Raw genomic sequence first — 27969 nt, 5'->3', positions numbered from 1 at the left:
ATCACATTTAATTATTAAATATGACCTAAATGCAAAATTAATGATCAACAGCTACAAAAATTCTATCATGCCTCCTCTCATCCACATAAATGATAATTTGATTATATTACCCTTAACAAACTGGTATAGTAGTAATGTAATTAATCAATTAACAAAAAAGAGAAGCCGAGATTTTATACACATTGAAAAAAAGTAACAAGGAACATGACCTTGCTAAGAGGTAGTAGCGGCCTTGATGGCTTTCTGTAACTCAGCTTCCACGTCACTCTGCGACTTGTTTGGTTGGTTTCTATCATCCTCTTGTTTCCCACTCTTGTAACTTTTCCAACGCTGAAACTCCCCAGAGCCAGAGCCTTCACTCGTTCGATTGGGTTGTTGCAGCGAAATTTCTTTTCTGGCTGTTGAAATCCCCAATTTGACCTCATCCAAAACGCGCTTCATCTCCCTGTTTTCCCTCTCCACGTTCTCCAAGTCTCTCCCCATCCACAAACACATTCCCTTCAACAGTTGCAAATCGTTGACGGAAGCCTCTTTGTTATTGTCATTATTATCCTTTGCTTCCTCAACCCTCTCTAAACGTATCTTATTAACGGTTAAGCTTGGCATTTTGGAGGCGAAGCTCCGGGGGAAATTGACGCCCCAGCGGAAGTTCAAGAGGAAGCCCTTGGCCACGGGCATAACGGTCCGAGCCATAACCCTAATGTGAGGATTTCAGGTGCGGGAGGGTGAGAGTGAGAGTGAGAGTGAGAGTGAGAGAGGGGTTGGGCGTTGTTTTCCGACAGAGAAATCTGCTTTTGGGTACCTGAGCTACTCTCCCTCTGAGCTAGCTATTTGCTATGAGCCCAATCCCTCACACACACAGACACATTCCATCTCCATGCATTCGTCTCTTGGAGCAATGCTCTAGCATGAGAGAAATGAAGCAAATCCACGCTCACGCCATCACCCACGGCCTCGCTCGCTTCGCCTTCGTCGCAAGCAAACTCCTAGCCTTCTGCGCCCACGCCGAACTCCGCTACGCCCTCACCATTTTCACCCACATCCCCCTCCCCACCGTCTTCGACTACAACGCTATCATAACCGCCTTCTCCCGCCGCCACCACCTCCACCGTGCCGCCTCCCTCTTCCCCCAAATGCTAAACGACGCCGTCCGCCCCAACGCCCGCACCTTCGCCCTCCTCCCCAAAGCCTCCCCCTCTCTCCCCTTCCTCCTCCAGCTCCACTCCCACATCCTCAGGCGCGGCCACGTCACCCACTTCCACGTCATCTCCTCCCTCCTCAGTGCCTACTCCAGCCTCGGAGCCACGTGCGTCGCGCGCCGCGTGTTCGACGAAAGTCCCCACGCCAACGACGTGTCGTTTAGCGCAATGGTGTCTGGCTACGTCAGAAACGGCCTCTTCTGCGAGGCGATTCAGCTCTTTCGCGACCTCAAGGCGTTCGTGAAGCCGAACGGCTCCCTCTTGGTGAGTGCTCTCAGCGCGTGTGCAGCCGTCGGTGCGTTTGGAGAAGGGAAGTGGATTCACGCCTACGTGGACCGACAACACGGGGTAGAGAAATATGAACTCCACCTCGGAACTGCGTTGATCGATTTCTACACCAAATGCGGGTGCGTGCAACCGGCCAAGGAGGTATTCGGTAAGATGAAAACCAAAGACGTTGCTGCGTGGAGTGCTATGATATTGGGCTTGGCTATTAACGCCAGGAACCGCGAGGCGCTTGGGCTGTTTGCGGAGATGGAGAAGGTTGGGCCCAGGCCCAATGCGATTACTTTCATTGCGGTTCTCACTGCGTGCAATCACAGAGACCTGTGTGGTGGTGCCATGAGGATGTTTAGATATATGAGTGAAAAATACGGCATTGTGGCGTCGATTGAGCACTATGGATGCGTGGTTGATGTTTTGGCTCGGAGTGGGGAAATCGAAGAGGCCTTTGCGTTTATTAAGAGTATGCCAGTGGAAGCGGACGGAGCCATATGGGGGTGTTTGCTGAAGGGGTGTTTGTTGCACGGTCATGTTGAGTTGGGACACAGGGTTGGCGAGTATTTGGTGGAGTTTGAGCCTGGGCATAGTGGAAGGTACGTTCTTCTGGCGAATGTGTATGCGAGTGTGGGAAAATGGGAGCGTGTTTTGGAGATGAGGAAATTGATGAAAGAGAGAGGTGTGCCACCCGTTTCTGCTTGGAGTTTCATAGAGATTGATCAAACTGTTCACAAGTTTGTTGTTGATGATAGGAGTAGCTCTTATTCCGGAGAAGTGTATCGAGTATTAAACCACCTGGGAAGGAAACTTGAGGATTATTCCAAAGCAAATGATTGTTTTCTGATACCATGATAACCTTCCACCGATCCTCTGGCTTATGGAGGTGGGTTTGTTTGATTGTTTCCGAGGAGTTTACATTGGAGGCATAAGCCCACACCTGCTCTGTAATTTTTCCATCCAAGTCCTGGCTGATCAGAACATTATCAGAACCCAACAAGCCCTTCCCTTCAAGAATGTTTATGAAGTAGTGGTTATCAAACCTCTTAGGAGTTTGAAAATCCAGGGGTGCAAATTTGCTGTCCCTTCCTTCAACAGGGCATATAGACTTCAGGATTCTCCTGAAGTTTGTGTATCGCTTATAACGATCATAGCCATAGTGATATTCCTCTTTGGCTTCATATATCCTCTGCCTGAAGCCTAGACATCTTGCTCTTCCTATAGTATGACTACCTGTTTTTTGTCAAGCAGGAACTTTATGTGATTAGATGTTTAATCTCTTTTTTTAACTGGTTATTATAAATACAGTATCGAAGTAAGATTAGTATTATTTTCCTATCGGAATGGGAGTGTTAATCATGGTAATGTATTGTTATTTAATAGAATCAATTACCAAGTTTTATCTAATAAATATACCTGATAGAACTACCAAGTCTTCTATGTCAAGGCCTTGTTGCTTAAAATTATTTATGAGAATCTCTAAAGAGGAATTTGGTGCAGGGATGAATAAGTTAGCCCCACTAAAACTTGACTCTAGAGAATCCTTCCTCCCTAGCAATACCTCCCATCTTGGTCCTTCTCCCTTCAAAAACAAACAATAGAAATTGTTGTGAAGCAAAAAAAAAATAATAATAATAATAATAATACATAAAACATGCATTTGACTCGATACAAAGAAGTGTTTACCAATTCAACCGCGTCACGTGCAACCATGGCAAGGATGTCAGCACATGAAACAGTAATGGGACATTCCTCTTCTAGCAAATACTTAATCTTGTCTATGAGCTCAAATCCACGTAGAGAGTTCAGATTTGGTCCAGCCAGCTTTTCACTTGTCATGCCCTCTATACCTGTCTAAGGGCACACTCGTAGTCTTCTAGTAACTGGAGGGCCAAACGAGAGCTTCAAGTTGATGCTTCAGAGGGGGGAGGTACCTGCAAAAGACACTCTGAATCTCAAGTCCGGATGAGCATAATTCTCGAGAGTGATAAATGAACAGTGACATAACTCATTTCGTGTGACTTAATTATACTACCTGTCATGGGCCTGAGCGGGGTGGGTCTTCTCTGACATTTACCGAATTAGGTAATACGATATTAATCGGCTGGTTACACCTTAATTGCGTGTTTGTCTTTCGTTAACCATGATTATCATCCTAACCATTCTCTATTGGTCCTTGGCCGAGCCGACAGGGCACGATCGAGACAACCTCTTTGGCCGAGCCGATAGGGAACGGCCGAGACAACCTCTGGCCGAGCCGACAGGGCACAGCCGAGACATCCTCTTTGGCCGAGCCGATAGGGAACGGCCGAGACAACCTCTGGCCGAGCCGACAAGGCACAACCGAGACAACCTCTTTGGCTGAGCCGATAGGGAACGGCCGAGACAACCTCTGGCCGAGCTGACAGGGCACGGCCGAGACAACCTCTCTGGTCAAACTGATAGGAACAGGGTTGAATTCTCCATGCTTCTCGACCCCTTATAGAGCCGAAGTAGTGGCCGAGCCGATAGGAAAAGGTCAGGACAACCTCTTCGTTCTCGGCCTTTGGCCGAGCCGATAGAAAGAGGGTTGGGTTGTCCCTAGTTTTCGACCCTCTGCCGAGCCGAGGTCGTGCTGAGAATTGTATCAAAGTCCGATAGGACATCACATGTCGGTCCACGTGGCCGATAGGTCCCTTCCGGTACACAAGCCCCCCAACCTTGAGGAGCGAAGCGACGTAGAGGGTAATACTTGTCTGGGCGGTACAGTCGTAATCTTCTCATAATTTAAAGGCCAAATAGGTTTAAGCTACCGAGGATGCCGAACGGGTTTAGGCTACCGAAGGTGCCGAACGGGATCAGGCTGTCGAGGGAGTCTTTCAATGGTAATCAAACGGTGAACTGAGTGACGACTCAGTAGGGAAAATTTTTCAAGAAATCTAAAGGTACATCCTTGGTCGAGTGACGACTCGGTAGGGAAACCTTCTCAAGAAATCCAAAGGTACATCCTTGGCCGAGTGACGACTAGGGAGGAAAACCTTATCAGGAAAATTGAAGGTACATCCTTGGCCGAGTAATGACTCGGTAGGGAAACCTTTTCAAGAAAGTCAAGCTACATCCTTGGCGAGTGACGACTCGGGAGGGAAACCTTTTTAGGAAAGCTGAAGGTACATCCTTAGGCGAGTGACGACTCGAGAGGGAAATCTTTTCAAGAAATCCAAAGGTACATCCTTGGCCGAGTGACGACTCGGGAGGGAAACCATTTCAAAAAATTTGAAGGTACATCCTTGGCCAAGTGACGACTCGGGAGGGAAACCTTATCAGGAAAATCGAAAATACATCATTGGCCGAGTGACGTCTTGGGAGGGAAACCTTTTCAGGAAAGCCGAAGGTACATCCTTGGCCGAGTGATGACTCGGGAGGGAAACCTTTTCAAGAAATCTAAAGGTACATTCTTGTCCGAGTGACGACTTGGAAGGAAAACCTTATCAGAAAAATCGAAGGTACATCCTTGGCCGAGTGACGACTCGGGAGGGAAACCTTTTCAAGAAATCCAAAGGTACATCCTTGGCCGAGCGACGGCTCGGGAGGGAAACCTTATCAGGAAAATCGAAGGTGCATCCTTGGCCGAGTGACAACTCGGGAGGAAAACCTTTTCAGAAAAACTGAAGGTACATCTTTGGCCGAGTGACGACTCGGGAGGGAAACCATATCAGAAAAATCAAAGGTACATCCTTGGGCGAGTGAAGACTCGGGAGGGAAACCTTATCAGAAAAATTGAAGGTACATCCTTGGCTGAGTGACGACTCGGGAGGAAAACCTTTTCAAGAAATCTAAAGGTACATCCTTGGCCGAGTGACGACTCGGGAGGGAAACCTTCCCAGAAAATTCGAAGGTACATCCTTGGCCGAGTGACGACTCGGGAGGGAAACCTTATCAGGAAAATCGAAGGTACATCCTTGGCCGAGTGACAACTCGGGAGGGAAACCTTTTTAGAAAAATTGAAGGTACATCCTTAGCCGAGTGACGACTCGGGAAGGAAACCTTTTCAGGAAAGTCGAAGGTACATCTTTGGCCGAGTGTCGACTCGGGAGGGAAACCTTTTCAAGAAATCGAAAGGTACATCCTTGTCCGAGTGATGACTCGAAGGGAAACCTTATCAGAAAAATCGAAGGTACATCCTTGGCCTAGTGACAACTCGGAAGGGAAACCTTTTCAAGAAATCCAAAGGTACATCCTTGGCCGAGCGATGACTCGGGAGGGAAACCTTATCAGAAAAATCGAAGGTGCATCCTCGGCCGAGTGACGATTCGGGAGGAAAACCTTTTCAGAAAAATCGAACGTACATCCTTGACCGAGTGACGACTCGGGAGGGAAACCTTATCAGAAAAATTGAAGGTACATCCTTGGCCGAGTGAAGACTCGGGAGGGAAACCTTATCAGAAAAATCGAAGGTACATTCTTGGCCGAGTGACGACTTGGGAGGGAAACGTTTTCAAGAAATCCAAAGGTACATCTTTGGCCGAGCGACGACTCAAGAGGGAAACCTTATCAAGAAAATTGAAGGTGCATGTAGACCCCTAAAATTGTCCGGGTCGGAAATAAAGCTTGAAGACTCTCGAAGACTGAAGGATAATCAGCCAGAAGGACTCCTCGAAGGCCCTAGGAGGGTTCTCTGTAGGTCCAGAGGTCTTAGAATAGCTCAAAATAAAGAAGTGGAGGGAAAAAGCCCAATACGGCCGTACTGAACTCAATACGGCCGTATTGAAGCTTCAATACGGCCATACTGAAGTCAGTACGACCGTATTGACACTTCAATACGACCGCTGCGAACTCAATACGGGCGTATTGAAATTTCTGACTTTCAATACGACCGTATTGAACCCCAATACGACCGTATTGAAGTTCAAAAATTTCAATACGGCCGTATTGGCCCTGTAGGCCGTACTGCGCCTATTCCCTATAAATATGACGTCAATTGGACGTCATTCCGGACTTTTCAACATAGTTTGAACCCTCTCCTTGAGTATTCTGGGGTTTTTGAGCAGTGTTCTGCCCTAGAAATCACTCGGAGAGTTGATCCGACGAAGTTCTTGAGCCCCGAGCCATTTTGCTTGAGGATCGAACCTAGTCGAGGGGAAATCTCTTTGATTCCCTTAGTTAAAATTTTGTTCTAGGAGAGCGAGGAGCGGGCTTGTAGAGCGAGGGAACGCCAAAACGCTTCCCAGTTCATTTTTTATAAAAAGCACGCTTCAAGAGGTTTCCCTTCAATCCTTCCTTTTACTGCTTTCTGTGTGCATATTTAAACTGTCATCATGTAGATAGTCAATTCATAATTGTTTAGAATAAATAGGGGTAATTTAGTAATTTTATACTGTTCTTTTAAAAATAATCTGTCATAGGGAACCCGAAAGGGGCGCCGTGGGGTGCTAACACCTTCCCCACGCGTAACCGACTCCCTTACCCAACTCTGGTTGTAGTGGCCAAAGTTGATTTTTAAATCAATTGTCTTATCCCTTTTTCCAATGTTTTGAGTAAAACATTGGTGGCGACTCCACGAACCCTCTCTTTATGAAAACCACTAATCCATGGAGGGTCCCGCTTGGGATTAATATGGATTAGTGAGCCTTTTAATAAAATTGCTCGTTTGACGAGATCTCAGTTTGAGAATAAGTCATTCTAGCAATCCACATTTTTTTAAAACAAATAAACGAGTCCAACCATCCTTCGCGAATGCCGAAAGCCCGTTTCGGGCCGGTGGCGACAGATGGCGACTCCGCTGGGGAAGCTTCGAGAGTCAGTCCCATTTAGTGACAGATTATTTTTAACAAATAATAGTTAAAATTACTTCATTACCCCTTGCTTGTATTATAATATGTTTATCTATTTGGCTTTAAATAACTGTTGTTTGTTTAAAATTCCGCAAATTGTTTGGAATAAATTGCACACAAACCTTTGCACACAACAGTTCCCTCTATACCCGGGGGCATGAGTGGTAATCCATAGGGAGTGGATGTTAGTACGGCCGGTTGATGGGTTTATAGGAGCCTATGAGACCGTTGTCGAAAAGCATCACTCAAGGTGATAACCATGAACTTGAGTCCGACGGTGCGTTGGAGCTTTCCATCGACCTACGACAAGAGGAATTGGGTCCCTATAATGGGGGCACCTTGGGGGCCTTTGACCAAGTGAGAACAGTTAGATCCTCCTTGAATATGCACTTTTCTGCAGGAGACCCCTACCTCGTAATTCGCTCGTGACTGTTCGTGGATGAGTGAATTGTCTGTGCATTGACTATGTGACATTGTATGAGCATACATTTGCATTCTTTAAACATACAATATTCCTAGTAAAATAAAAATAAATAGAAATAAGGATCTTCTAGTGCATGGTGTTGACATCTACCCTCATCACATTCATGTAGACAGTTTCCCTTTTCACCAAAAAAAAAAATACAAAATACAAAAAATAATATTTACCCAAACCAAGCAATATCATGCATCATGTTAGGAAAATCCCAAGAAACATGATAATGCCTAGTTAAATAAACACTATGCATGCATATTCATCTCCATCATCTCATATCATGCATTTTACTGTAGATCATGGAGGGATCTAGGGGAGTGCAAGGGCAATTGAAGAAAGTGGACTTCTTATTATACCGTGCCGAGAGATTGGATCACCTCTGTACCTTGATGCCACGAGAGGCTCGTTTGGAGTTTGAAAAATCCTATGGACGAGTTCTCGACTTAATGAAGATTTGTGTAGATCCATCCTTTCTGAGAGCATTGGTCCACTTTTGGAGTCTCGATCTACATTGTTTCGAGTTCCCCCAGTTTGACCTAGTTCCTACTCTCGAAGAATACGAGCTCATGCTACGATGGCCCAAATCAGCTGGGGTCTATATCTTTCATGATAACCATGTGGCCGTGGAGAGAGTTGCCACTCAGGTCAAATTACCATCACGATCAGCTGCCTTGGTGGGGAACGGCAATGTTAAAGGTTGGAAGCTTGCTATGATTGAAGACCACCTTTCTTCCTTGGCTGGTGAGGGAGATTGGTTAGCTTTCAACAAGACTCTAGCATTAGCTGTATTTGGGATGATCCTTTTCCCCTTCTACGCTAACACAGTGGACCATGCTGCAATGGACGCTTTCTTCGCTTGGGACGTACACATGAAGAGTCCCGTGCCTGCCATTCTTGCCGACACCTTGCTCTCTGTTCATTTGTCTCAACAGAAGCAAGGGAAAACCATTCGATGCTGCACCTCCTTGCTGTATGTATGGGGCATTACACACTTCTATGCTTCTAGTCATATGGGGACCTTGCCCGATCCATTGAGGAGTTTCTCCAAGATCCCCGTACGCCGCCGATATGCTTCCGAGTGGAAGGAAGAAATGGAACAGTGGAACATTAATCACTTCACATGGGTTTGCCCTTGGTTCCATCCGAGCCATATATTGACGAGATGCGGCAGTTATCCAAGCATACCATTGATGGGCCTCAGAGGTTGCATAGCCTACTCGCCTAAATTGGTTATGAGACAGCTAATGAGGACCCAAATTATTCCTACTAAAGAGGAGCTTGGAGGGTCGTGTTTCTCCTATGATTCCGAACATCAAAGGGATATGCACTCCGTCATAAGAGCGTGGGAGAGACCAACCTATGAGGGAGATCTCGAACTTGGAAAGCCTCGGGTATCCGTCTCCATTGATTATGAGGAATGGAGGAGCAAGAGGGGGGTGCCTCAACCATCCACTTCTTGTGCAACCACAGCAACAAGGAAGGCATTGCAAGAACAAGTCGACGCCTTGACCAAAAAGCTGGAAATTATGGGAGCTCAAATGAGAGTTCTTGAAGAGAAAAATGAAGAATCCAGTTTTACTATTGACGGTCTTCAAAGGCAATGCAAGAAGAAAGACCACGAGATAGAGCGGCTCAAGGATGAGTGTGCTAACCTCAATGAGGAGACTACTCGGGCATCCAAAATGCAAAAAATTGAACCGAGTAGTCAACTCCAAGAAGTCAACGCAAAGATAGCGCATCTGGAAGCCGAACGTGCAAAGCAGGCACAGTTGATCAGGGACATGCAAGAGGACTTGCTATCGACTCGATCCGACGCACAGAAATGGCGGGAGGTCGCTCAACGACAAGCCGCAAACCTTTCCGACTTCCGCAAAAAGGAAAGGGAAGGATTGGCACGAATGGCTAAACTCCAAGAGGAGAAAGATCGAGCCGAAGACGAGCTGAACGAGCTGCAGGCCATGATCAACTATCACACTCAGAAAGCGAAGGAGGCTCAGAAGACTTGTGATGATATGAGCCAAGCCGTCCACTTGCAAGTTGAAGCAATGGCACGCCATGTTGAGGAAGCCGAAGAAGAATGGCAACGACGTATGAACCCGCCTGTGGGTTTCTACCGGCTTTTCTCTTTTTGTAAAAAATTGCTTCAAAGCATTGTATAAAAAGTTGTGCACTTTCTTCAATGAATAAAATCGAATTCTTGAGATTTATCGCCTTTGCATCTCATTAGTCATTCATTTTGCATTTATCTCTCCTAGTAATTAATAATAAAGATTAATAAAAAGAAAGAATTAATCGATGTGTATGTTCAGAATGGATCGCACGCCATTTGTGATAAAATGCAAACCAACAACTACGCAAAGCGAACACACGACGACGCCGTTGTTGGTAGTCAAGATAGAAAAAGGGGAAGGCCCCACGCCGTTAAGGATTGTCGCTCCAAGACCTTTCCCTTACGAATCAAATAAGGCTGTGCCATGGATATACGACATCCATACTTCTACCGGCAGTGATATCTCCAACATCGCTGGACTTGGGGGCATGACTAGGAGTGGCAGGATCTACACTCCCGAAGATCTGCACGATAAAACTCCCAAGAATAAAGGAAAAGAAAAGGAGAAAACCGAGGAAGATAGAGAATCCGAGGAGGAGACTGATGAGCTGTTAAAATTCATCAAACAAAGCGAGTACTCCATTGTGGATCAACTTCACAAGACACCAGCAAAGATCACTTTGTTGTCATTGATCCTAAGCTCCGAACCGCATCGGCAAGCTCTGTTGAAGGTCTTGAACGAGGCATATGTGTCGCATACCATCTCCCAAGACAAGTTTGAGGGAATTGTTAGCCACATCACGGCTAATGACCACCTCACTTTCACCGATGAAGAAATCCCCGCCGAGGGACCTAATCACAACAAACCCTTGCACATCTCTGTAAAGTGCAAGGAGTACCACATCGCAAAAGTCTTGGTGGATAACGGATCTTCCTTGAATGTGATGCCCAAAAGAACTCTTGATCAAGTGGCAATCAAGGGAGTCCAAATGCGCCCGAGCAACATGATCGTTCGAGCTTTCGACGGTTCTAAGAGAGAAGTGGTGGGAGAAGTCAATCTTCCGATCCAAATTGGACCTACCATCTTCAACGTCGAATTCCAAGTGATGGATATTACTCCTGCATACAGCTGTCTCCTAGGCCGACCTTGGATTCATGATGCGAAAGCTGTGCCCTCTACGCTCCACCAAAAAGTCAAATTCATTGTGGGTGACAAACTGGTGACTGTACAAGCTGAAGATGACATACTCATCAGCAAGCCATCCAACATACCTTATGTGGATGCAGCAGAGGAAGCTTTGGAAACCGCCTTCCAAGCATTGGAAATTGCCAATGTTGAAACGTTTCCCCGAGAAATGAGGAAGGTAGCCCATATGCTCACAAAGAACGGATACTTGCCAGGACAAGGATTGGGCAAGTACTCCCAAGGAATCCCGGAGCTACCTATTATCAAGGACAATCCGGGGAAACAAGGGTTAGGATACAACCCTGTTAAAGATCAAAGAACGAAGAGGAATCAAGATCCTTCTCAACGTTCTTTAAGCCAGATCTTTAAGAAGGCTGGTTCACAAACGTCAAGGCCGGTCGTCGTCATCAAGTGTCCTTTTCCTTCTAATAGGGATGTGTAAATTCAGTGACTATTAGAGATCACTCCTTGGGGACAGCCCGACCCCCAAGCCTCGATAGGGCACATGTTTCCATTATGATTATAATAAAATCATTCTTCATTAATTCTTTATTGCTTCTTTTCTCGCTTGCAATAAAATTCTAGACCACATTATTTTAACCCTGTTTGAATAAACATGAATGAGGTTAAAATCATCTTAATAATAATAAACCCACATCATTTTTATGTGGAAGTGTGTGTGTCAACTTGGAGCACCTTTTCTTGGCCTCAATAAGTGCCATCATGGATAAAGAAATCCTAAAGAGCAAAAGACCCGCTAGGAATCCCACAAAAGGGTGACCTAGGCAAAAGTTAGGGTTACAAAATAAGACCAAAAGACCCGCTAGGAATCCCACAAAAGGGTGACCTAGGCAAAAGTTAGGGTTACAAAAACCCGCTAGGAATCCCACGAAAAGGGTGACCTAGGCAAAAATTAGGGTTACAAAATAATGAACAAAAACAAAAGCCCGCTAAGACATCACAAATGGGTGTTTTAGGCAAAAGTAAGGGTCATCAAAAAGAAAAAGAATAATAATAAATCCATGATGGTACCATCAATTGAATTCAACAAGGGGCTCAAGAAAAGCTATCCAAGTTGTCAAAGCACAATCATTAATAACAAAGATGTGCTTAACCTCATAAGTGTTTAATCGAACAAGCCTAAACACATAAGCCTACCATGGCCAGCCATTCCTACAAAATCCATTTTTCAAAAATAAAACAATCCCCTCTAAAACACAAACTTTTGAAAAATATACCTTTTCCTTCTTTTCTCTCTTGTCCCTAACGATTTTTGAATAATCTAGTGGAAACATGGAGATATAGTGGTCAATAAGAGGGTTGACACATCTTCTAAAGGAAGGGAGAATCATTTGGTTGATAACACCAAAAAACAAATACGCATCATTCCTCGGTTACAGAAATCGGCAAAGCACAGTCTGTCTGGAGGAATGGCAAGATCCAAACAAAGAACGCATCGATTAATTCTTTTGAAAAACTGAATCAAATAGAATTAGGTGCATCTCATTCGCATACATACATACAGATGATAGGTGTACTAGAAGACCACTTATTCTCTGTTTATAAAAAAAAAAAAAAAAAAAAAAAAAAAAAAAAAAAAACCATAAAATCAGAAAAAATCCAATACGCCCGTATTGGTATTAATACGGTCGTATTGGAGTTAACGTTAAGCACAACGTTTCAACTCCAATACGGGCGTATTACAATCCAGTACGATCGTATTGAATCCCAATACGATCGTATTGAATCCAATACGGTCCGTATTGGTTGTAGATTTTGTACATCAACGGAAAGGCCAATACGGCCGTATTGAATCCAATACGGGCCGTATTGGCGGAATTTTGCCTATAAATAAAGGCTTCCCCTCCCTCATTTTGCATACCTTTCTTCATTCTCCACATTCCTTGCTTGTGAGTGCATTCCTAGAGAGATTATCGGAAATGGCAGAATCTTCTCGCAAAAGGCAGAGAGCCCCGGCCAGACGTGTAATGACAGACCGACACCGAGACCGTCTGCAGCTCATAGAGACGTTCACCATCGAGCCGTCAAGAGTGCTCGACTTTGAGCTTCTCCAAGCGGTGGGCTTGGAGAATGATGTCAGGAACTACTTCGACGCTATAGGATGGGGATTTGTCCTTAATCCACCATCCCAGCTATATTTGACGGCCACGAAGGAGTTCTTGGCCACAGTCGGCGTCACGGAGTCGACTAACAGCTACGGGGAGGATGTTTGCGCGGTGGATTTCTGGATGAATGAAGGATACCGCACGCTGACGTTGGACGAGTTCAACGTCCAGGCAGGGTTTTTCAGCCGCACTGATCAGCTGGCCTTCCGAGATGCCATATGTGAGTGGCCTGATCAGTGGACTCCGGTTGAGATGTGGAGTTTGCTCACTGGCCGACGGGATTATCATTCAGGGGTGAAGGGCTCCCGGCTCCCGACTGCTCTTAGGATCTGTCATAAGATCCTCACCAGTACCATTCATGGCAGGTCCAAGAGTCAGGAGTCGATTACACGACCGGATCTGCTGGCCTTATACTGCATGGCCACCGGCCGGAAGGCCAACCCTGGATATTTCTTCCTTGAGCACGTGAAGAAGTTTGGGATACGAGAGGGAGGAGAGTCCAGACAGGGGTACATCTTGGTTGCCCCACTCCTCTCACAGCTGGCGGAGACATGGGGATGTCCCGATGGTGCGGAGCCAGGGGCGTTGGCGCCAAAGTTGATTGGTGCCTCCACCCTGATCAACATGAAGATCATCGCTAGATCGCCAGGAGGGGGGTTTGTGCGAGTAGATGGCCTCGAGACCTTCGACGACCTCCTCAACAATCTCGACTTTGAGGGAGGCGACACCCCGCAGCCAGAGGCTAGCACGTCACGGTCGGACAGGGGATACTTTGACGCCCGCTTCGACACACTGCAGCAGAGCATTGACACGCGATTCGATGCTTTTCAGCAGAGCATCGACACGCGATTCGATGCTTTTCAGCATAGTGTCGGTACATGGCAGCAGAGTACCGATGCTCGACTAGATACCTTGGTGCAGGGGTTCGACAACCTCTCCGTCTGGATGCATCGCCGCTTCCCGGACTCGCCACAGGACCCGCCAGCAGAGGAGTGAAGACTGGCTTCTGTTTTAGTGCTTTTTCATGTACTAGTTTGGTTGGGCTTAGCCCCATTTCCCAAATTTTTCTTGTACAAATTCATTTTTAATGAAATTTGCCACTTTTGAATTCAAAATTCTCTAGCAATTTAAATTCTATACCGCAAAAGCCAAAAACATAAAGAAAAAGGCAAAATACAGAAAAAGCCAAAAAATAAAAAAGGCAAGGATACAGAAAATCCAACAACCAGTTCGCACAGAATAACTGAGCCTGGAGAGGCTTGCCGAAACAATACTCCTCATCCCCCACATCTCAAAATAATTGAGCCTGGAGAGGCTCGCAGAAATAATACTCCCCAGAGAAACCTCAACTCACGCTCTTGGACTCAAAATCCCCAGCAAGAGCTATCAAAACAAGATCGACAACATTCCCAATGGAAGTACGATCACCCAAGCAGAATATCCAAGTCAAAGGACTTAAACTGCCTCAGTGAAGATAGCTCTCCAACTCAAGTGTCGAGTGAGGCTAAGCCTGTAGAGGCTTCCTAAATAATACTCTGGGATACATAAGATCCCCAAATCCCCAGTCGCCTACTCAAGAGGCATCCCTGCAGAAGGAGAAGAAAATAAAAATCAATGATCATTCCCCAAGTGGAATCTGGCTCTTAGCCAATCATTGAACGTCAAGCTGATACGCCTAACAGAAGAGGCTAATCAAAATCAACGACAATATCCCCCAGTGGATAACAGCCTACACAGAGGCAGCAAAATCAGAAAACCAAAAGAGACACCCGAACAAGGATAACCGGGATACTCCACCAACGTCGAAAGGACGTCAGCCAATCATAAGGCACCGCTCACATCAGAAAGAGCATCTTTGTGTCTACACCCAAAGGAATCAGAAATTCCCCAGTGGGAACCAACTACGCTATAGAAAGTTGGGGCACAAGAACCTATGAGTAACTGCACATCCCCTAGACGGATCCCTGCGTTATCCAGCCCTTAGTGGCACAAAATCAGAAACAACCGTCGAAGCAGCACCGTGGACTGTGGAGACAAAATCGTCACGAATCCCTGGAAAGGAGATATTCACGCTACCCCGTCGTCACAAACACGGAGGTATGCAGCTTCCGGCTCGGACAATGAGCGAAGCTATCTCTGAAAAAGGGTACTCACCGCCTACCGTTGTCATAAAGGTACTTAGCTTCCGGCTCGAACAAAGAGTGAAGCTAAGCCTGGAGAGACGGTACTTACAGCTTCCAGCTTGGGCAACAAGCAAAGCAAGGCCTGGAGAGGCAAAACTCATACTGCTCACCGTCGTCACAAAGGTGCTTAGCTTCCGGCTCGAACAAAGAGTGAAGTTAAGCCTGGAGAGACGGTACTTACAGCTTCCAGCTTGGGCAACAAGCAAAGCAAGGCCTGGAGAGGCAAAACTCATACTGCTCACCGTCGTCACAAAGGTGCTTAGCTTCCGGCTCGAACAAAGAGTGAAGTTAAGCCTGGAGAGACGGTACTCACAGCTTCCAGCTTGGGCAACAAGCAAAGCAAGGCCTGGAGAGGCAAAACTCACACTGCTCACCGTCGTCGCAAAGGTGCTTGGTTTCCGGCTCGAACAAAGAGTGAAGCTAAGCCTGGAGAGGCGGTACTCAACCATCAGCGTCATCAGAGGCGCGTTGATGTCCAACTTCCGGCTCGGGCGTCGAGTGAAGTTGGCCTTGGAGAAGGTAAACTCAGCTACCGAGGATGTCAGAAGCGCCGAGGTATGCACCCACCTGGAGAGGCTACTCAACATTTTCCCACCGGAAGACGCTACAAGTCAGAAGGTCGGCACAATACCCAGACAATTGGGTCAACTCCTTTACTTGTCAGCCGATACACCAAGAGGCCGTCCGACTAAGTAAAGGGGGGGCAGCTGTAGACCCCTAAAATTGTCCGGGTCGGAAATAAAGCTTGAAGACTCTCGAAGACTGAAGGATAATCAGCCAGAAGGACTCCTCGAAGGCCCTAGGAGGGTTCTCTGTAGGTCCAGAGGTCTTAGAATAGCTCAAAATAAAGAAGTGGAGGGAAAAAGCCCAATACGGCCGTACTGAACTCAATACGGCCGTATTGAAGCTTCAATACGGCCATACTGAAGTCAGTACGACCGTATTGACACTTCAATACGACCGCTGCGAACTCAATACGGGCGTATTGAAATTTCTGACTTTCAATACGACCGTATTGAACCCCAATACGACCGTATTGAAGTTCAAAAATTTCAATACGGCCGTATTGGCCCTGTAGGCCGTACTGCGCCTATTCCCTATAAATATGACGTCAATTGGACGTCATTCCGGACTTTTCAACATAGTTTGAACCCTCTCCTTGAGTATTCTGGGGTTTTTGAGCAGTGTTCTGCCCTAGAAATCACTCGGAGAGTTGATCCGACGAAGTTCTTGAGCCCCGAGCCATTTTGCTTGAGGATCGAACCTAGTCGAGGGGAAATCTCTTTGATTCCCTTAGTTAAAATTTTGTTCTAGGAGAGCGAGGAGCGGGCTTGTAGAGCGAGGGAACGCCAAAACGCTTCCCAGTTCATTTTTTATAAAAAGCACGCTTCAAGAGGTTTCCCTTCAATCCTTCCTTTTACTGCTTTCTGTGTGCATATTTAAACTGTCATCATGTAGATAGTCAATTCATAATTGTTTAGAATAAATAGGGGTAATTTAGTAATTTTATACTGTTCTTTTAAAAATAATCTGTCATAGGGAACCCGAAAGGGGCGCCGTGGGGTGCTAACACCTTCCCCACGCGTAACCGACTCCCTTACCCAACTCTGGTTGTAGTGGCCAAAGTTGATTTTTAAATCAATTGTCTTATCCCTTTTTCCAATGTTTTGAGTAAAACATTGGTGGCGACTCCACGAACCCTCTCTTTATGAAAACCACTAATCCATGGAGGGTCCCGCTTGGGATTAATATGGATTAGTGAGCCTTTTAATAAAATTGCTCGTTTGACGAGATCTCAGTTTGAGAATAAGTCATTCTAGCAATCCACATTTTTTTAAAACAAATAAACGAGTCCAACCATCCTTCGCGAATGCCGAAAGCCCGTTTCGGGCCGGTGGCGACAGTGCATCCTTGGCCGAGTGACGACTCGGGAGGAAAACCTTTTCAGAAAAACCGAAGGTACATCCTTGGCCGAGTGACGACTCGGGAGGGAAACCTTATTAGAAAAATCGAAGGTACATCCTTTGTCGAGTGACGACTCGAGAGGGAAACCTTATTAGAAAAGAAGGTACATCCTTGGTCGAGTGACGACTCGGGAGGGAAACCTTTTCAAGAAAGTTGAAGGTACATCCTTGGCCGAGTGACGACTCGGGAGGGAAACCTTTTCAGAAAAAACGAAAGTACATCCTTGGTCGAGTGACGACTCGGGAGGGAAACCTTCTGAGTTAATATTCGAGCAAACAGTAAAGAAAAAAGTCCTTTGTGTATACATCATTTCAAACATACATCAGTTTCTCTGTCTCTCCCATAGTTTCAGCTCGAGCTTGGTTGCGGAAATCAGCTAGCTCTTCCATCTGCATGTACTTGTCGGCTCGTCTTCTTAAGTCGTCTATGTCAGTCGGTGGCTTCTTGTAGATACTGTTGGCAAAAGGTCCCGACTTCAACGCTGTGGTGAGGTGGTGAAGTGCCACAGCCAGGTTCAGGTCTCGAATTTCCAATGTCGCTTTATTGAATCGGCTCATGAAAGTCCGAAGAGATTCCTTCTTCTCTTGCCGAATGCTCACCAATGCCAGGGAAGTTAATTGATGAGGCCGGCTAGTGGAGAATTGAATGGTAAATTGGGAGGCCAACGTGTTGAAAGAGTCAATCGAGTTGGCCGGGAGTCGAGTGAACCAGCTTAATGCTTGGCCCTTTAGCGATGTTGGAAAGATTCGGCACAGGACAGCGTCATCGGTAGTGCTGAGGGTAACTTGGGTCAAAAAGATGTCGACATGCTCGTTTGGATCGGTCGTCCCGTCATACTTGTCTAATGGTAGGGACTTCCAATGATCAAGAAATGAAGATTGCATGATGTTTGGGGTGAAGGGGTGTCGGTGTGCTTCGGCCAGCACGGTGTGCATGGGTTGGCCAGGTGCCTGAGCAGTCGAGGCATGGTTTCCTAGGGCGGCAACAGAAGTACGAGGAATGGAGGTATGATGTTCGAGTGAGTGGAATGATCCCTAAGTGTGGGTCGGCTCGGAGGGTTTCTGCGTGGGATCTTAATTTTGGTGTTTCAGGGCGGCGTTCTCTTCCCTCAAGGCGGCCATTTCGCGAGCATCATTCTTTCGTTGTTGCTTCATGGCGGCCATTTCCTCCTTCATTTGCCGTACCACTTCGACCATGTTTGTCTCGTCAACTGTCTCGGCATTGTCTGCCTCGGATCGGTGTTCGTCTTCAGATCGGTGGTCTTCGGTGTTGGTCTTCCTTGTCTTTACCATAATGCTCTCACTCAGTTGGTCTTCTTAAGTGTCTCGGTTCGGCCCCACGCTGGGCGCCAAAATGTACATGTCTAAGGGCACACTCGTAGGCTTCTAGTAACTGGAGGGCCGAATGAGAGCTTTGAGTCGATGCTTCAGAGGGGAGAGGTACCTGTAAAAGGCACTCCAACGCTCAAGTCAGGATGAGCATAATTCTCAAGAGTAATAAATGAACAGTGACATACCTCGTTTCGTGTGACTTATTTATACTACCTGTCATGGGCCTGAGCGAGGTGGGCCTTCTCTGACATTTACCGAATTAGGTAATACGATGTTAATCGACTGGTTACTCCTTAATTGCGTGTTTGTCTTTCGTTAACCATGATTATCATCCTAACTATTCTCTATTGGTCCTTGGTAGAGCCGATAGGGCACGATTGAGACAACCTCTATGGCCGAGCCGATAGGGAACGGTCGAGACAACCTCTAGCCGAGCCGATAAGGCACAGTCGAGACAACCTCCTTGGCTGAGCCGATAGGGAACGGCCGAGACAACCTCTGGCCGAGCCGACAGGGCACAACCGAGACAACCTCTTTGGCCGAGCCGATAGGGAACGATCGAGACAAGCTCTAGCCGAGCTGACAGGGCACGACCAAGACAACCTCTCTGGTCGAACTGATAGGAACAGGGTTGAATTCTCCATGCTTCTCGGCCCCTTATCGAGCCGAACTAGTGGTCGAGTTGATAGGAAAAGGTCAGGACAACCTCTTCGTTCTCGGCCTTTGGCCGAGCCGATAGAAAGAGGGTTAGGTTGTCCCTAGTTTTCGACCCTCTGCCGAGCCGAGGTCGTGTCGAGAATTGTGTCGAAGTCTGATAGGACATCACATGTCAGTCCACGTGGCCGATAGGCCCCTTCGGGTACAGATGACACAGCATAAATTCAACCGATCAGACCAAAACGCCAAATATGATTGGGTATAGTAGAAATCCTCTATTAAATATTAATGAATAGAAATGGTGTCAATCAACTTTCAATAATTTTTCTTTTTAAACAAAGGATATTCCGACTAAAAGTTAGGAACTAATTTACCTACATATTAAAATCCATTTAAAGGATCTGATATCTTCAACAAATGTTATTTGACACACCTAGATCTTAAAATGAAATCTCTAACCACATGTGGACATAATTACCTATTAATTATAACACACTATGTCAGCCAAATAATTTCATTTTTCCCAAATATTACACCTATATTGATTAAGCTTTGTGTGAGATAATAATAATCCCACATACACAACTAAATCTGCATCTGTACAAATGTAAATTATATGGTTGTACGCAGTGAAAAGCAGCTTAACTCATAAACTTGAGCCCACTCCTGAAAGCAATGCAAGTCTGCTACCTAGAGGAGTTCTATCACATAGCATATATCACTACAATCAAAGGTGCACTGTTTTGAACCTATCAATTACAGAGACTATGTGCTATTTCATTGGATTAATGACAACTCAAGGGAAGTTCAAATATAAATATTATCTATTCCCTGAACTGGGAAAGAATCCATGAAGAAAATAAGAAAGATAAAAGATCCCTTCCTCCCTGCCATGCCATGTTTCTTTTTAGGAAAAATTCTTTTTTTTTTTCAGTCTATTTCTCAGACCTTTCAACTCTACTGAGATGAGCTTTCCTGTTGCTACCAGGGCATGAAAAAATTAGCCATCACCTTCGGCGTTGGAAAGGTTAAAATCATTGACAACAAATCAAGGGAAAATTATTGTACTACAATACCATACTACAACACCATTTACGAGCTGTGGGAACTGGGAAGATCTAATTTCTGGTGTCAATTTTAGAATATCTTAATAATAATAATAATAATAATAATAATATGCTACATTGTAATTAAGAATAACATAGAACAAACCCATTAAAGATCATACCCTCCATTTTCTTCATTTCCATTTCAGCTTTTCTTATCTGATGATTCTCCCATGGTTGCATCTTCACCTCTTCACAGTTGAACCTGGCTATATAATTAGCACATTCTGCCTCATCCCAAGGCATTGCTCGGCCTCTAGAGAACTCAAATTTCTAGATTGACCTTCAACCCTCTTGCAAGGGCGTGTTGATCCACCTCCACACTCTCAGAAACTTGCAACCCATTTGAGTTCTTGAGTAGCAATTGGTGTCATCTCAGTCCCCGTGCTCTAAAACATATTGATTGGACTTGGATAGGGTATTCTGAAGCCTCATTGGATAACCAAATTGACTCATCACATTCTAACCTTTCACTAGTAGTCATGAAACCATGGCAAACATCATTTTTTTCCTCTTCCTTCTCGCTACTTAAGTAATAATCATTCTCCTTCTGTGGCAGAGAAAATATCAGACTCAAATCATCTGCATTTGAGTTTCTTGGCTTGCTTTTGGAGTGGCTTTTCTCTTATATGGACCAGAGGAAAATGTAAACTCCTCGGAAACAATCAAACAAAACCACCTCCATAAGCCAGAGGATCGGTGGAAGGTTATCATGGTATCAGAAAACAATCATTTGCTTTGGAATAATCCTCAAGTTTCCTTCCCAGGTGGTTTAATACTCGATACACTTCTCCGGAATAAGAGCTACTCCTATCATCAACAATAAACTTGTGAACAGTTTGATCAATCTCTATGAAACTCCAAGAAAAAACGGGTGGCACACCTCTCTCTTTCATCAATTTCCTCATCTCCAAAACACGCTCCCATTTTCCCACACTCGCATACACATTCGCCAGAAGAACGTACCTTCCACTATGCCCAGGCTCAAACTCCACCAAATACTCGCCAACCCTGTGTCCCAACTCAACATGACCGTGCAACAAACACCCCTTCAGCAAACACCCCCATATGGCTCCGTCCGCTTCCACTGGCATACTCTTAACAAACGCAAAGGCCTCTTCAATTTCCCCACTCCGAGCCAAAACATCAACCACGCATCCATACTGCTCAATCGACGCCACAATGCCGTATTTTTCACTCATATATCTAAACATCCTCATGGCACCACCACACAGGTCTCTATGATTGCACGCAGTGAGAACCGCAATGAAAGTAATCGCATTGGGCCTGAGCCCAACCTTCTCCATCTCCGCAAACAGCCCAAGCGCCTCGCGGTTCCTGGCGTTAATAGCCAAGCCCAATATCATAGCACTCCACGCAGCAACGTCTTTGGTTTTCATCTTACCGAATACTTCCTTGGCCGGTTGCATGCACTCGCATTTGGTGTAGAAATCGATCAACGCAGTTCCGAGGTGGAGTTCATATTTCTCTACCCCGTGTTGTCGGTCCACGTAGGCGTGAATCCACTTCCCTTCTCCAAACGCGCCGACGGCTGCACACGCGCTGAGAGCACTCACCAAGAGGGAGCCGTTCGGCTTCACGAACGCCTTGAGGTCGCGGAAGAGCTCAATCGCCTCGCGGAAGAGGCCGTTTCTGACGTAGCCAGACACCATTGCGCTAAACAACACGTCGTTGGCGTGGGGACTTTCGTCGATCACGCGGCGCGCGACGCGCGTGGCTCCGAGGCTGGAGTAGGCGCTGAGGAGGGAGGAGATGGCGTGGAAGTGGGTGACGTGGCCGCGCCTGAGGATGTGGGAGTGGAGCTGGAGGAGGAAGGGGAGAGAGGGGGAGGCCTTGGGGAGGAGGGAGAAGGTGCGGGCGTTGGGGCGGACGACGTCGTTTAGCATTTGGGGGAAGAGGGAGGCGGCGCGGTGGAGGTGGTGGCGGCGGGAGAAGGCGGTTATGATGGCGTTGTAGTCGAAGACGGTGGGGAGGGGGATGTGGGTGAAAATGGTGAGGGCGTAGCGGAGTTCGGCGTGGGCGCAGAAGGCTAGGAGTTTGCTTGCGACGAAGGCGAAGCGAGCGAGGCCGTGGGTGATGGCGTGAGCGTGGATTTGCTTCATTTCTCTCATACTTGAGCATTGCTCCAGGAGACGAATGCATGGAGATGGAATGTGTCTGTGTGTGTGAAGGATTGGGCTCATAGCAAAGAGCTAGCTCAAAGGGAGAGTAGCTCAGGTACCCAAAAGCAGATTTCTCTGTCAGGTACCTGAGCTACTCTCCCTCGGAGCTAGCTTTTTGCTATGAGCCCAATCCCTCACACACACATACACATTCCATCTCCATGCATTCGTCTCCTGGAGAAATGCTCAAGCATGAGAGAAATGAAGCAAATCCACGCTCACGCCATCACCCACGGCCTCGCTCGCTTCGCCTTCGTCGCAAGCAAACTCCTAGCCTTCTGCGCCCACGCCGAACTCCGCTACGCCCTCACCATTTTCACCCATATCCCCCTCCCCACCGTCTTCGACTACAACGCCATCATAACCGCCTTCTCCCGCCGCCACCACCTCCACCGCGCTGCCTCCTCCTTCTCCCAAATGCTAAACGACGCCGTCCGCCCCAACGCCCGCACCTTCGCCCTCCTCCCCAAAGCTTCCCCCTCTCTCCCCTTCCTCCTCCAGCTCCACTCCCACATCCTCAGGCACGACCATGTCACCCACTTCCACGTCATCTCCTCCGTCCTCAGCGCCTACTCCAGCCTCAGAGACACGCGCGTTGCGCGCCGCGTGTTCGACGAAAGTCCCCACGCCAACGACATGTCGTTTAGCGCAATGGTGTCTGGCTACGTCAGAAACGGCCTCTTCCGCGAGGCGATTTAGCTCTTCCGCGACCTCAAGGCATTCGTGAAGCCGAACGGCTCCCTCTTGGTGAGTGCTCTCAGCGCGTGTGCAGCCATCGACGCGTTTGGAGAAGGGAAGTGGATTCACGCCTACGTGGACCGGCAACACGGGGTAGAGAAATATGAACTCCACCTCGGTACTGCGTTGATCGATTTCTACACCAAATGCGGGTGCGTGCAACCGGCCGAGGAGGTATTCGGTAAGATGAAAACCAAAGACGTTGATGCATGGAGTGCTATGATATTGGGCTTGGCTATTAACGCCAGGAACCGCGAGGCGCTTGGGCTGTTTGCGAAGATGGAGAAGGTTGGGCCCAGGCCCAGTGCGGTTACTTTCATTACGGTTCTCAATGCGTGCAATCACAGAGACCTGTGTGGTGGTGCCATGAGGATGTTTAGATATATGAGTGAAGAATACAGCATTGTGGCGTCGATTGAGCACTATGGATGCGTGGTTGATGTTTTGGCTCGGAGTGGGGAAATTGAATAGGCCTTTGCGTTTGTTAAGAGTATGCTAGTGGAAGCGGACGGAACCATATGGGGGTGTTTGCTGAAGGGGTGTTTGTTGCACGGTCATGTTGAGTTGGGACACAGGGTTGGCGAGTATTTGGTGGAGTTTGAGCCTGGGCATAGTGGAAGGTACGTTCTTCTGGCGAATGTGTATGCGAGTGTGGGAAAATGGGAGCGTGTTTTGGAGATGAGGAAATTGATGAAAGAGAGAGGTGTGCCACCCGTTTTTTCTTGGAGTTTCATAGAGATTGATCAAACTGTTCACAAGTTTGTTGTTGATGATAGGAGTAGCTCTTATTCCGGAGAAGTGTATCGAGTATTAAACCACCTGGGAAGGAAACTTGAGGATTATTCCAAAGCAAATGATTGTTTTCTGATACCATGATAACCTTCCACCGATCCTCTAGCTTATGGAGGTGGTTTTGTTTGATTGTTTCTGAGGAGTTTACATTTTCCTCTGGTCCATATAAGAGAAAAGCCACTCCAAAAGCAAGCCAAGAAACTCAAATGCAGATGATTTGAGTCTGATATTTTCTCTGCCACAGAAGGAGAATGATTATTACTTAAGTAGCGAGAAGGAAGAGGAAAAAAATGATGCTTGCCATGGTTTCATGACTACTAGTGAAAGGTTAGAATGTGATGAGTCAATTTGGTTATCTAATGAGGCTTCAGAATACCCTATCCAAGTCCAATCAATATGTTTTAGAGCACGGGGACTGAGATGACACCAATTGCTACTCAAGAACTCAAATGGGTTGCAAGTTTCTGAGAGTGTGGAGGTGGATCAACACGCCCAGGTCAATCTAGAAATTTGAGTCCTCTAGAGGCCGAGCAATGCCTTGGGATGAGGCAGAATGTGCTAATTATATAGCCAGGTTCAACTGTGAAGAGGTGAAGATGCAACCGTGGGAGAATCATCAGATAAGAAAAGCTGAAATGGAAATGAAGAAAATGGAGGGTATGATCTTTAATGGGTTTGTTCTATGTTATTCTTAATTACAATGTAGCATATTATTATTATTATTATTATTAAGATATTCTAAAATTGACACCAGAAATTAGATCTTCCCAGTTCCCACAGCTCGTAAATGGTGTTGTAGTATGGTATTGTAGTACAATAATTTTCCCTTGATTTGTTGTCAATGATTTTAACCTTTCCAACGCCGAAGGTGATGGCTAATTTTTTCATGCCCTATTAGCAACAGGAAAGCTCATCTCAGTAAAGTTGAAAGGTCTGAGAAATAGACTGAAAAAAAAAAAGAATGTTTCCTAAAAAGAAACATGGCATGGCAGGGAGGAAAGGATCTTTTATCTTTCTTATTTTCTTCATGGATTCTTTCCCAGTTCAGGGAATAGATAATATTTATATTTGAACTTCCCTTGAGTTGTCATTAATCCAATGAAATAGCACATAGTCTCTGTAATTGATAGGTTCAAACAGTGCACCTTTGATGTGTAGTGATATATGCTATGTGATAGAACTCCTCTAGGTAGCAGACTTGCATTACTTTCAGGAGTGGGCTCAAGTTTATGAGTTAAGCTGCTTTTCACTGCGTAAAACCATACAATTTACATTTGTACAGATGCAGATTTAGTTGTGTATGTGGGATTATTATTATCTCACACAAAGCTTAATCAATATAGGTGTAATATTTGGGAAAAATGAAATTATTTGGCTGACATAGTGTGTTATAATTAATAGGTAATTATGTCCACATGTGGTTAGAGATTTCATTTTAAGATCTAAGTGTGTCAAATAACATTTGTTGAAGATATCAGATCCTTTAAATGGATTTTAATATGTAGGTAAATTAGTTCCTAACTTTTAGCCGGAATATCCTTTGTTTAAAAAGAAAAATTATTGAAAGTTGATTGACACCATTTCTATTCATTAATATTTAATAGAGGATTTCTACTATACCCAATCATATTTGGCGTTTTGGTCCGATCGGTTGAATTTATGCCGTGTCATCTGTACCTGAAGGGTCCTATCGGCCACGTGGACCGACATGTGATGTCCTATCGGACTTTGACACAATTCTCGACACGACCTCGGCTCGGCAGAGGGCTGAAAACTAGGGACAACCTAACCCTCTTTCTATCGGCTCGGCCAAAGGCCGAGAATGAAGAGGTTGTCCTGACCTTTTCCTATCGACTCGGCCACTACTTCGGCTCGATAAGGGGCCGAGAAGCATGGAGAATTCAACCCTGTTCCTATCAGTTCGACTAGAGAGGTTGTCTTGGTCGTGCCCTGTCAGCACGGCCAGAGGTTGTCTCGGCCGTTCCCTATCGGCTCGGCCAAAGAGGTTGTCTCGGTTGTGCCCTGTCGGCTCGGCCAGAGGTTGTCTAGGCCGTTCCCTATCGGCTCAGCCAAGGAGGTTGTCTCGACTGTGCCCTGTCGGCTCCACCAGAGGTTGTCTCAATCGTTCCCTATCGGCTCGGCCATAGAGGTTGTCTCGATCGTGCCCTGTCGGCTCTGCCAAGGACCAATAGAGAATAGTTAGGATGATAATCATGGTTAACGAAAGATAAACACGCAATTAAGGAGTAACCAGCCGATTAACATCGTATTACCTAATTCGGTAAATGTCAGAGCAGGCCCACCCCGCTCAGGCCCATGACAGGTAGTATAAATAAATCACAGGAAACGAGGAATGTCACTGTTCATTTATTACTCTTGAGAATTATGTTCATCCTAACTTGAGCGTTGGAGTGCCTTTTGCAGGTACCTCCCCCCTCTGAAGCATCAACTCGAAGCTCTCGTTCGGCCCTCCAGTTACTAGAAGACTACGAGTGTGCCCTTAGACATGTACATTTTGCTTCAGGGTACCTTCGATTTTTCTGATAAGGTTTCCCTCCCGAGTCTTCACTTGGCCAAGGATGTACCTTCGATTTTTCTGATAAGGTTTCCCTCCCGAGTCGTCACTCGGCCAAGGATGTACCTTCGGTTTTTCTGAAAAGGTTTTCCTCCCGAGTTGTCACTCGGCCAAGGATGCACCTTCGACTTTCCTGATAAGGTTTCCCTCCTTAGTCGTTGCTCGGCCAAGGATGTACCTTTGGATTTCTTGAAAAGGTTTCCCTCCCAAGTCGTCACTCGGCCAAGGATGTACCTTCGATTTTTCTGATAAGGTTGCCCTTCCAAGTCGTCACTCGGACAAGGATGTACCTTTGGATTTCTTGAAAATGTTTCCCTCCCGAGTCGTCACTCGGCCAAGGATGTACCTTCGATTTTTCTGATAAGGTTTCCCTCCCGAGTCTTCACTCGGCCAAGGATGTACTTTCAATTTTTCTGATATGGTTTTCCTCCCGAGTCGTCACTCGGTCAAGGATGTACTTTTGATTTTTCTGAAAAGGTTTTCCTCCCGAATCGTCACTCAGCCGAGGATGCACCTTCGATTTTCCTGATAAGGTTTCCCTCTCGAGTCGTCGCTCGGCCAAGGATGTACCTTGGATTTCTTGAAAAGGTTTCCCTTCCGAGTTGTCACTCGGCCAAGGATGTACCTTCGATTTTTCTGATAAGGTTTCCCTTCAGGTCGTCACTCGGACAAGGATGTACCTTTCGATTTCTTGAAAAGGTTTCCCTCCCGAGTCGACACTCGGCCAAGGATGTACCTTCGACTTTCCTGAAAAGGTTTCCCTCCCGAGTCGTCACTCGGCTAAGGATGTACCTTCAATTTTTCTGAAAAGATTTCCCTCCCGAGTTGTCACTCGGCCAAGGATGTACCTTCGATTTTCCTGATAAGGTTTTCCTCCCGAGTCGTCACTCGGCTAAGGATGTACCTTCAAATTTTCTGGGAAGGTTTCCCTCCCGAGTCGTCACTCGGCCAATGGTGTACCTTTGGATTTCTTGAAAAGGTTTTCCTCCCGAGTCGTCACTCAGCCAAGGATGTACCTTCAATTTTTCTGATAAGGTTTCCTTCCCGAGTCTTCACTCGCCCAAGGATGTACCTTTGATTTTTCTGATATGGTTTCCCTCCCGAGTCGTCACTCCGCCAAAGATGTACCTTCAGTTTTTCTTAAAAGGTTTTCCTCCCGAGTTGTCACTCGGCCAAGGATGCACCTTCGATTTTCCTGATAAGGTTTCCCTCCCTAGCTGTCGCTCGGCCAAGGATGTACCTTTGGATTTCTTGAAAAGGTTTCCCTCCCGAGTCATCACTCGGCCAAGGATGTACCTTCAATTTTTCTGATAAGGT

At 46.3% G+C, this 27969-nt stretch overlaps 3 protein-coding genes and 5 pseudogenes across 3 annotated transcripts; 3 read left to right on the top strand and 5 right to left on the bottom strand.

Annotated features, from left to right (window-relative positions):
• Positions 1-80: 80 nt before the first annotated feature.
• Positions 81-863, bottom strand: LOC145952994 (uncharacterized). The gene has a single exon (XM_083066197.1). It carries the CDS (start codon positions 691-693, stop codon positions 214-216), a length of 480 nt encoding a protein of 159 aa, XP_082922323.1. The 5' UTR covers positions 694-863; the 3' UTR covers positions 81-213.
• On the top strand, positions 837-7453 carry LOC145952993 (pentatricopeptide repeat-containing protein At5g66520 pseudogene; annotated as a pseudogene).
• On the bottom strand, positions 2354-3314 carry LOC145953553 (peroxidase 20-like). Its single transcript, XM_083067529.1, has 4 exons — positions 3162-3314; positions 2892-3057; positions 2519-2708; positions 2354-2420 (listed from the first exon to the last, which is right to left on the bottom strand). Exons 1-4 carry the CDS (start codon positions 3312-3314, stop codon positions 2354-2356), a joined length of 576 nt encoding a protein of 191 aa, XP_082923655.1.
• Positions 7454-17581: 10128 nt separating the features above from the next.
• Positions 17582-18205, bottom strand: LOC145953552 (uncharacterized). The gene has a single exon (XM_083067528.1). The coding sequence runs from the start codon at positions 18203-18205 to the stop codon at positions 17582-17584; it is 624 nt and encodes a 207-aa protein (XP_082923654.1).
• A 1442-nt stretch (positions 18206-19647) lies between these two features.
• LOC145953551 (uncharacterized) lies at positions 19648-21049 on the bottom strand (annotated as a pseudogene).
• On the bottom strand, positions 21030-22568 carry LOC145953211 (pentatricopeptide repeat-containing protein At5g66520 pseudogene; annotated as a pseudogene).
• Positions 22569-22667: 99 nt separating this feature from the next.
• LOC145953212 (pentatricopeptide repeat-containing protein At5g66520-like) lies at positions 22668-24305 on the top strand (annotated as a pseudogene).
• On the top strand, positions 24187-26621 carry LOC145953550 (uncharacterized; annotated as a pseudogene).
• The last annotated feature ends 1348 nt before the right edge of the window (positions 26622-27969 follow it).

The sequence above is a fragment of the Cajanus cajan genome, chromosome 11 (assembly GCF_000230855.2).
Source record: "Cajanus cajan strain Asha chromosome 11, NIPB_CcT2T_4, whole genome shotgun sequence".
Classification (NCBI taxonomy): Eukaryota; Viridiplantae; Streptophyta; class Magnoliopsida; order Fabales; family Fabaceae; genus Cajanus; species Cajanus cajan.
Note: the sequence above shows the minus strand (reverse complement) of the source record. Positions and strands in the feature narration are given on the sequence as shown.